Source organism: Formica exsecta, unplaced genomic scaffold, assembly GCF_003651465.1.
Source record: "Formica exsecta isolate Colony F162 unplaced genomic scaffold, ASM365146v1 scaffold26, whole genome shotgun sequence".
Classification (NCBI taxonomy): Eukaryota; Metazoa; Arthropoda; class Insecta; order Hymenoptera; family Formicidae; genus Formica; species Formica exsecta.
In genome coordinates, this window is record NW_021849866.1 from 3,785,641 (window position 1) to 3,796,677 (window position 11,037).

General features: G+C 33.9%; 1 protein-coding gene and 1 long non-coding RNA gene across 7 annotated transcripts in view; one reads left to right on the top strand and one right to left on the bottom strand.

Moving 5' to 3' along the window:
* LOC115236698 (sorting nexin-13-like) overlaps nt 1-11,037 on the top strand; it is a 92,538-nt gene that overhangs the window by 76,088 nt on the left and 5,413 nt on the right. The window contains exons 1-6 of one of the 6 annotated variants that reach the window (XM_029809305.1): nt 5,544-6,200; nt 9,946-10,058; nt 10,217-10,316; nt 10,382-10,468; nt 10,562-10,686; nt 11,010-11,018. In XM_029809305.1, the coding sequence (XP_029665165.1) occupies nt 9,946-10,058; nt 10,217-10,316; nt 10,382-10,468; nt 10,562-10,686; nt 11,010-11,018 (434 nt within the window). In that variant the 5' untranslated portion in view covers nt 5,544-6,200. Of the gene's footprint in view, nt 1-5,543; nt 6,201-7,887; nt 8,546-9,929; nt 10,059-10,216; nt 10,317-10,381; nt 10,469-10,561; nt 10,687-11,009; nt 11,019-11,037 lie in introns of those variants that run through there. The other 5 variants (XM_029809304.1, XM_029809302.1, XM_029809303.1 and 2 more) reach the window with 5 other exon arrangements.
* LOC115236700 lies at nt 2,338-3,710 on the bottom strand. The gene is made up of 3 exons (XR_003884232.1): nt 3,559-3,710; nt 2,922-3,024; nt 2,338-2,392 (listed from the first exon to the last, which is right to left on the bottom strand). It is a non-coding gene; the product is annotated as an uncharacterized LOC115236700 (long non-coding RNA).

An 11,037-nucleotide genomic window follows, 5' to 3' on the forward strand; every position in this document is an offset into this window, starting at 1 on the left:
GAAAGAGAAAGCGAACAAACCGAATAGTTCAATCACCTTTCGATAGTTAGACCGTTGACCGTACCGAATTTCCGATAGACATTTAATTATCCTCTTTTCTCTCATCTCTCCAAACGAGGGAGTACCTTTCACGAGGGCTCGACCGCTGATTCGGTCGGCCTGCTCACCATACATAGTTACCACTGAAGTGCATTGTGGCAGAAAAAAACATAAAACATAAAAAAAAAAACATGCCACAGCTGCGTTTGCAACTCGATATCCATTGTAAATTGAGATTTCGTGGTTCTTTATTTTTTTATTCGAATAGTAAATTATTTTTTTTACTTTTTTTATAGTTTGGACCATTATTCCACTCAAATTGTAACAATGATTTGCCCTACAAAAAAGTGAAAAAATAACATAGCCTGTTAGAGCAAAGTTCTTGTATCAAATATACATTATAACAATCTAAGACAAAAATTTGACAAACAGAGATAAGTTAGAATCGTGTAGAATTTTATCTTTTTTTTTTTTATGCAATCAATTGCAGTAATAAAATTTGTTTCTCGTTCAAAACAGGCAAGATCTTATTTGAAATATTTTTACCACATCATTGCAAGTATCTCAAAAATCACGCAAAACGTTAAAATATTTGAAAATGATATTGAAGCAAAATTTATGAATAGTCCAAGTTATCTGCTCATTATCTTATTAAAATTTGATTATATAATATTATATATAATATTATACATATATATTAATAATACGAAATGAGAAACGATCATTCCTTGATTAAAATAATATTATCAATGTCAATTCACAATATTTATAGAATCGTGGAAAGTACAGAACAATTTCGAATGCATAAAGTAGCGTCATGAAAAAAGTCACACATACATTATACACACACACACATTCACACATACAAAGAAAGAGAGAGAGAGAGAGAAAAAGATGCAGATAAATTACTTACATTAAGAACACATGTACATTTTCATTGGTACTTCATTGTTTCTCGCCTGATTCAGTCCATCATCTGCTTGGCTGTCCCATTAATACACACAGGAATCAGTTTACTGCAAACAAAAATCGCAACGAATAAGAACGGCTGCACTTTCATTTTCACGCAAACAGGCTAAAATACGACGCTACACGAAAATACAAATATTAAGTCTCGATCAATACCTGCTATCGCGCACGATAATAATACTCGACGTCGTTTGTCCCTCGCTCAATATGGCACTATTTATTACACTCGCGGATCCCTCTGGACGAATAAAAATCGCGAGAAATATCGGAACGATTACGTTACAATGCGACCCGCGAAACGAATGAAATTTCAACATGGCGCAAGGTCCGGCGAGCGCATTTCCGCGCACCGCAAGCGCATGCGCGCGCATAGGAAGATGCATACGAAAAGTATACGCGTGCATTGCGATATTGATGGTTGGATAAACTGCGATACGAATATCAATACGCGTGTCGATCATGTTACGGCATCTTTCATGATATGATCTAAATCGCCCGGCATAGAAATAATGATACGATGGACAAAATAGCGTCATGAGAAAAGTCGACGCACACAGATGCAAATAAATTACTTACATTAATAACACACGTACATTTTCATTGGTACTTCATTGTTCCTCGCCTGATTCAGTCCACCATCTGCTTGATTGTCCCATTACTATACACGGGAATCAGTCTGCTGCGAACAAAAATTACGAATACCAATGACTGCACTTCAACGCGACGCGGAAACCGGCTAAAATACGACGCTGCACGAAAATACAAATATTAAGTCTCGATCAACGCCTGCTATCGCGCACGATAATAATACTCGACGTCGCATGACCCTCGCTCGATATGACACTATTTATTACACTCGCGGATCACTCTGGACGAATAAAAACCGCGAGAAATACCGGAACGATCGCGTTACAATGCGAACCGCGAAACGAATGAAATTTCAACATGGCGCATATTTGAAAATGATATTGAAGCAAAATTTATGAATAGTCCAAGTTATCTGCTCATTATCTTATTAAAATTTGATTATATAATATTATATATAATATTATACATATATATTAATAATACGAAATGAGAAACGATCATTCCTTGATTAAAATAATATTATCAATGTCAATTCACAATATTTATAGAATCGTGGAAAGTACAGAACAATTTCGAATGCATAAAGTAGCGTCATGAAAAAAGTCACACATACATTACACACACACACACATTCACACATACAAAGAAAGAGAGAGAGAGAGAGAGAGAAAAAGATGCAGATAAATTACTTACATTAATAACACATGTACATTTTCATTGGTACTTTATTGTTTCTCGCCTGATTCAGTCCATCATCTGCTTGGCTGTCCCATTAATACACACAGGAATCAGTTTACTGCAAACAAAAATCGCAACGAATAAGAACGGCTGCACTTTCATTTTCACGCAAACAGGCTAAAATACGACGCTACACGAAAATACAAATATTAAGTCTCGATCAATACCTGCTATCGCGCACGATAATAATACTCGACGTCGTTTGTCCCTCGCTCAATATGGCACTATTTATTACACTCGCGGATCCCTCTGGACGAATAAAAATCGCGAGAAATATCGGAACGATTACGTTACAATGCGACCCGCGAAACGAATGAAATTTCAACATGGCGCAAGGTCCGGCGAGCGCATTTCCGCGCACCGCAAGCGCATGCGCGCGCATAGGAAGATGCATACGAAAAGTATACGCGTGCATTGCGATATTGATGGTTGGATAAACTGCGATACGAATATCAATACGCGTGTCGATCATGTTACGGCATCTTTCATGATATGATCTAAATCGCCCGGCATAGAAATAATGATGCGATGGACAAAATAGCGTCATGAGAAAAGTCGGCGCACACAGATGCAAATAAATTACTTACATTAATAACACACGTACATTTTCATTGGTACTTCATTGTTCCTCGCCTGATTCAGTCCACCATCTGCTTGATTGTCCCATTACTATACACGGGAATCAGTCTGCTGCGAACAAAAATTACGAATACGAATGACTGCACTTCAACGCGACGCGGAAACCGGCTAAAATACGACGCTGCACGAAAATACAAATATTAAGTCTCGATCAACGCCTGCTATCGCGCACGATAATAATACTCGACGTCGCATGACCCTCGCTCGATATGACACTATTTATTACACTCGCGGATCACTCTGGACGAATAAAAACCGCGAGAAATACCGGAACGATCGCGTTACAATGCGAACCGCGAAACGAATGAAATTTCAACATGGCGCATGGCGCGACGAGCGCGTTCTCGCGTACCGACTACCGATAAGTGCATGCGCGCGCATCGAAAGGGTCATACGTGCACATCAAATAGTACATGCGTGCATTGCGATTTTGATGACTTGATAAAATGCGATACAAATATTAATATGTCGATCATGTCACGACATCTTTTATGATATGAACTAAATCGCCCGGCATAGAAATAATGATGCGATAGGTAAAATATAGCGTCATGAGATAAGTCGACGCACACATAAATTACTTACATTAATAACATTCGTATATTTTCATTGTTCCTTGCCTGATTCAATTCATTATCCACTTGATTGTCCTATTATCATACATGGAAATCAATTCGCTGCGAACAAAAATCGCGACAAATATACGAATGACTGTACTTTAACGCGATGCATGCGACACGAGTGAAGTTTCAACATGAAGCGTCGAGAGGCGCGCATGCGTGCGCCGCAATTTCTGACATTAAAGTGCGATATATCAATATGGAGACATTAAAGTGCGATATGTCAACAAATATAAATGTCAATGTCGATAACGATATCAATATCATTATATTATATATTTTACATCTTTTATATAAATCGTCCCCCATATATAAATAGATGTAATATTTACAAATTATGATTGATTTAAAAAAAAGAGCACTTGTAATTGTACGGAAATTGCATAGAATTGTTGAATAATTTTTACATATCACTTTATATTTAAATTATAGATTCTAATTTGACCCGATTTATTTGAATAGACTTTAAAAAAGACGTAGTGTTAATTGCGATAAGCATTAATCCCTTATCAAGCGACAGCTGCCTATCAGGACAAATTTCATCTGAATTTGAGAAGGAACGATGAGAGGAAAAAAAATTTTGCGAGATGTTTTTTGCAATCGATGGCAACCATCATCCTATCCTATCATATTCTATCATTCACGGAATTTTTTAATACCGCGATTTGATCTGAAATTCAGATAAAATTTGTCCCGAAAGACAGTTTGTGATTTGAACTGCGAGATCTCTCGAATACTGTGATAAATTACGTTGTTATGCCTAAATTTATAATCAATGTAAATTTGCAATTTATTTCTCCAATCAAGCTATATAGTAGTAGTTGCCAAATTAATTATATGAGAATTTAAATAAAATAATATAAAAAATAAAATCAATGCATATATTAAGTAACAAAATAAATGATATGTAATAAAAGTATATAATTATAATTATATACACATATAATACTTACAATTAGTTTTAATACATTATCTAAGCATTTTTTTATCTCCCTGTTTCTTGCATATAGAAATAATTCTTCATATATCTTGCTAATTTCACTAACCTAACATTAGAAATTATATAGTTTGTCCATCTATAGTAATTGTTTAGCTATTAAGAGGATGCCGGACCGTCCTGTTTTACCGGCCATAATAATTATATATTTGCTTAATATAAGGGTTTTGCGGTGTGTACGTGCAAAATAGGATACCTCTCCACTCGGAAATGCATGAAGGAATATAAGTAAACGTTTGAAAATGTATTTGAAAGCCTAATAAGAAACATTTCGGTGTGCAAAATGTTGCATAGTAAAATCTTTTTTAAAAAGCTTCTAAACTCACTTTCTCGAAGTTCACTAATACTCTTTGATAAAATGCCGAGTGCGGAGTTCACTTGTTAGGCACGTGCAAGTTGCAGGTTTTTTATATTAAGTAAATGTTGACGGCAGAAGCCGATAACAAAACTGTAATTTTTAAATTTTTTTTCACTTTTCATATGAAATCATAAACCCCGCACTCCGTTATTATGTATACTTTAATTATGGAAAAGGATTTGTTGATATCTATAAACAACAAAAATATTTTGCATTTTAACTAATATTCGTATTCTATCCGGCATCCTCTTAATTCTGATAATCCGATTAAAATTGTATCTTTTATTTTTGCGCGCGCAATAAATCTTGTATGCTATAAAAGAAAATAATTTAATATCAAGAGAAGTTTCCCATCATAAATAAATAAATAAAGTAAAGTATTAATAATAAAAATTTGCTCGATTATATCAATTAAGAGGAAAATAACCAAAAAGCATATTTTTAATGTTATCATTTACAGAAATTAATATATCCTCTTGTCGATATGAACGGAAGCTTTCTGATCAGCACTATTAATAGTGAGGTAAACTACGAAAATGCTTCGTTGCATTCGTCGACAGGGAGCGCTTTGCGAACGACAGCATCGCGCGAGCACGCAAACTCGCGCGAGAGAGGATTGGAAGACATGATGTCGACCGACGTACCATTCAGCAGCGTATCGAGCCGCACCATCTGCGAGGATGTAAATAAAGCGCCGCTTAGCTGACCAGCTGGCCGATCGTGAGCCTGTGCGAGACTTACAATATGCGTGTTGCCGAATGCGCGACGACAATCGGCCTGTCGAGCAACTACCAAAGGTAGGCGTAAAAAAAGAGAGATGCAAAAAGAGTCCTCGCGACGGACGTTCGTCATCTTCTTCGACGGCAATCCGTGTCTCTGAGTTTCGCGCGTTTGTCCATTCATCGTCCGGGATGACAGTCACGAGTCTCGTGATTCGACAGATTAGCGATTTTATAGCCGCGATGTGTAATAGGCGCGCGTTCACGCGCCTACCATACGTTAGTAGTGTGACAGTTGTTTTGTGTTGTTTGTGCGCGCGATGACATGGACACGGAGAGGAGAGGAACGTACGATATATATAAATATCTAGGTTCGGAGTTTAAGACAATAATCGCCACCTGCTATAAGAATAGCGAATAAAGTACGATCGATTTTTATCGAAAATAGAGAGGCTTTTGTGAATCAAAGTGAAACAAATGGGACTGGAGAAAGCGTTTTTGTTCTTAACAAAAAAGTGCATGACAACAAAAAGGTATATACATATCATACATTCCGTGATCTTTTGCCCTTATCACAAAACACGTGCTTTGCATTTTTATATGTTTAAGTTTATTACTGACAGTTATATCTTGAAGATTTATATCTCTTGAGAGTTATATCTCTTGACTCTTATGTCTGAAGTGTTATATCTGGACAGAAATATCTTGAACAAACTTTAATGTAAATTATTTTCTCATTATTATATTTCAATTTACTTATTCTGATAAGCCTTATTACAAACTGTTATATATTTCCCAGTTTGTTTACGTATGGAAAAATTAAATTCAATATTTTCTTTGTTCATCGTGTTCATTACAAAATTTATTATTCTATTTAATAAGACAAATTATATCATATAAATATTAATAAAACTGTAAGAACTATATATGAGTGAATGTAATAAACTGATGATAATCATTAAGCAAACTAATATGACTAAAATATTCATATCCACGAAAAAATTATAAAAATTTAAAAAGATCAAATTTATCATAACATTTTTCAATTTTCTAAGAATGTTTCCCCCCCAAAAAATCAACTTTCTAAATAATCTATAAATAATAAAAGTTGGTGATATCCGAACACTACATGTCATAAATAAATCATATATATAAATTAATTAATCTGTCACTTTGTTATAGAATTGATAGAGTATGTATGCCAAAACTAAATTGAGCTTGTGATTGTCGCGCGCGCGTTTTTATATACATATAGATTATAGATAGATCATAACTAATCTGTAATTTTTGTTACACATATACTTTGTGTGTGCTTTTTTTATTATATATATTTAATTCTTTTACTACAGATAATTTATTTAATTAATCCAGATCTCTATATCATTTTTTTCAAATTTCTCTAATCTTCTCCTTATATACATATATAAAATTAATTGTCAAAAATAAAGTTATATTGTGCATATTCTATTTCAGTACATATGCTATTCTATATAAATATATTATATATTTCTGATTGTTATAGAATATATAAAATATTAATTTGCATCTAAAGAGAATATAAAAAAAGGCTTCCATTCTCTGTTTTATTCTCGACGTATAAAATTCCTACGAAGTCTCTTAGAAAGTTCTATTCTGTGATTATGTTTTTTACTGACTCATCGTTAAATCGTATCCTCTCATTTGTATTTCTCCATCTATTCTCTTGTTTCGAGCGATAAGCTACTATTCGGTAGACGCGCACGAGGAGGCACATGATAAGCTGCCATCGTCACATGTCTTAACAGTACATTTGTCCCGCATTATCTATTGCAATCCTACTAATATTCGCATTCTGTCGGTATCCGGCATCCTCTTAAAAAAGACTGAATTCTATTATCAATCGAGTAATAAAAAAATACACACGAAATTTTTGCGCAAGTGGCGCAATAAATCTTGTATGCTATAAAAGAAAATAATTTAATATCAAGAGAAGTTTCCCATCATAAATAAATAAATAAAGTAGTAATTTAATAATAAAAATTTGCTCGATTATATCAATTAAGAGGAAAATAACCAAAAAGCATATTTTTAATGTTATCATTTACAGAAATTAATATATCCTCTTGTCGATATGAACGGAAGCTTTCTGATCAGCACTATTAATAGTGAGGTAAACTACGAAAATGCTTCGTTGCATTCGTCGACAGGGAGCGCTTTGCGAACGACAGCATCGCGCGAGCACGCAAACTCGCGCGAGAGAGGATTGGAAGACATGATGTCGACCGACGTACCATTCAGCAGCGTATCGAGCCGCACCATCTGCGAGGATGTAAATAAAGCGCCGCTTAGCTGACCAGCTGGCCGATCGTGAGCCTGTGCGAGACTTACAATATGCGTGTTGCCGAATGCGCGACGACAATCGGCCTGTCGAGCAACTACCAAAGGTAGGCGTAAAAAAAGAGAGATGCAAAAAGAGTCCTCGCGACGGACGTTCGTCATCTTCTTCGACGGCAATCCGTGTCTCTGAGTTTCGCGCGTTTGTCCATTCATCGTCCGGGATGACAGTCACGAGTCTCGTGATTCGACAGATTAGCGATTTTATAGCCGCGATGTGTAATAGGCGCGCGTTCACGCGCCTACCATACGTTAGTAGTGTGACAGTTGTTTTGTGTTGTTTGTGCGCGCGATGACATGGACACGGAGAGGAGAGGAACGTACGATATATATAAATATCTAGGTTCGGAGTTTAAGACAATAATCGCCACCTGCTATAAGAATAGCGAATAAAGTACGATCGATTTTTATCGAAAATAGAGAGGCTTTTGTGAATCAAAGTGAAACAAATGGGACTGGAGAAAGCGTTTTTGTTCTTAACAAAAAAGTGCATGACAACAAAAAGGTATATACATATCATACATTCCGTGATCTTTTGCCCTTATCACAAAACACGTGCTTTGCATTTTTATATGTTTAAGTTTATTACTGACAGTTATATCTTGAAGATTTATATCTCTTGAGAGTTATATCTCTTGACTCTTATGTCTGAAGTGTTATATCTGGACAGAAATATCTTGAACAAACTTTAATGTAAATTATTTTCTCATTATTATATTTCAATTTACTTATTCTGATAAGCCTTATTACAAACTGTTATATATTTCCCAGTTTGTTTACGTATGGAAAAATTAAATTCAATATTTTCTTTGTTCATCGTGTTCATTACAAAATTTATTATTCTATTTAATAAGACAAATTATATCATATAAATATTAATAAAACTGTAAGAACTATATATGAGTGAATGTAATAAACTGATGATAATCATTAAGCAAACTAATATGACTAAAATATTCATATCCACGAAAAAATTATAAAAATTTAAAAAGATCAAATTTATCATAACATTTTTCAATTTTCTAAGAATGTTTCCCCCCCAAAGAATCAACTTTCTAAATAATCTATAAATAATAAAAGTTGGTGATATCCGAACACTACATGTCATAAATAAATCATATATCATAAATTAATTAATCTGTCACTTTGTTATAGAATTGATAGAGTATGTATGCCAAAACTAAATTGAGCTTGTGATTGTCGCGCGCGCGTTTTTATATAGATATAGATTATAGATAGATCATAACTAATCTGTAATTTTTGTTACACATATACTTTGTGTGTGCTTTTTTTATTATATATATTTAATTCTTTTACTACAGATAATTTATTTAATTAATCCAGATCTCTATATCATTTTTTTCAAATTTCTCTAATCTTCTCCTTATATACATATATAAAATTAATTGTCAAAAATAAAGTTATATTGTGCATATTCTATTTCAGTACATATGCTATTCTATATAAATATATTATATATTTCTGATTGTTATAGAATATATAAAATATTAATTTGCATCTAAAGAGAATATAAAAAAAGGCTTCCATTCTCTGTTTTATTCTCGACGTATAAAATTCCTACGAAGTCTCTTAGAAAGTTCTATTCTGTGATTATGTTTTTTACTGACTCATCGTTAAATCGTATCCTCTCATTTGTATTTCTCCATCTATTCTCTTGTTTCGAGCGATAAGCTACTATTCGGTAGACGCGCACGAGGAGGCACATGATAAGCTGCCATCGTCACATGTCTTAACAGTACATTTGTCCCGCATTATCTACGCGCAACTTGGTGTCTTTCGAGATAATTACATATTCTACATACACATGGTATACGCGATTGTACGAACTCCAGGAAGTTATGCTGTAACAACCCATCGACCGACAATAGATTGTTATCTTTGCAGATGAACGTTCCATTGTATGGCGTTCTCGGAGCTGCCGCGATTCTACTTGCTTACATCCTCGGCATAGAAACGATCGCAAAACTCCTCGTATGCTTGCTGGCGTTAATTTTAGGGTAAGACGAAGAAAAGTTCCAAGTTTCTTTCTTTTTTTAGAAACACGAAGATCTATGAAATATACAACAATGAGATTAAGAATGAGTTAAATAAATATATTAAATGAATGAGAATACACACACACCAAACGTAAGAAATAGAAGAATATTTGTTGCAGGACATTGATCTGTATATATCGAACGTATTCACCGAATCTCGACAATGTAATTAAGTCTGAAAGGGAAGACATAACTAAGAAGACTGAAAAGTTTCGGCAGGTAATTGGAGATTTTGAAATAATTCGATCGTCGTAAATAATATTTTATATATTTTATATTTTCAGTATATACTAGATCTGTCTAGGGAGAGGATGACATTCACATTAGATAAAAGAATAACTGGTAGCCGTATCATTGATGAATCCCTGCAAGTACATATTCAATATTTATAAAACAATATTGACTCGATTTCTCTTCTGATTATTGAGAAGTAGCTTAATGCATTCCTTGTTACTCTTTTATAGGAAATCTTAGATTTTTTAATCAGAGATTATGTGGAACCATGGTACAGTGTTGTTACAGATGATGAGGAATTTATCTATTCTGTTCGAGATACTGCCCAGAAAATCGCCGTCAATGTCGCAAATCGGTAAGTCTTTTATTAATTTTTATTAATTAATTTAATGAACTGTATCAGTATCGTGGAACATTTTTACATCAGTTTTCTTCAGCTTTATTGAATTCATTTTAGATGCCTTTATCTATATATATGCTATATGCATGTATAATTTTTAAAATGTTATTCAAAATAATTATAAAAAAAAGATATTAGTATATTTTGTAAATATTATTAAAATTTCTAAAAAATGTTAAATATATATTCATTATTCAAAAAAAATAGAAGAGAAATGGCCACTATTGTTTCTTACTGATTGAATAGTCTCTTCTATGCAATATCAATGCACAAAATAGGGTCAAGAGCGTCGATTGGATACCCTAC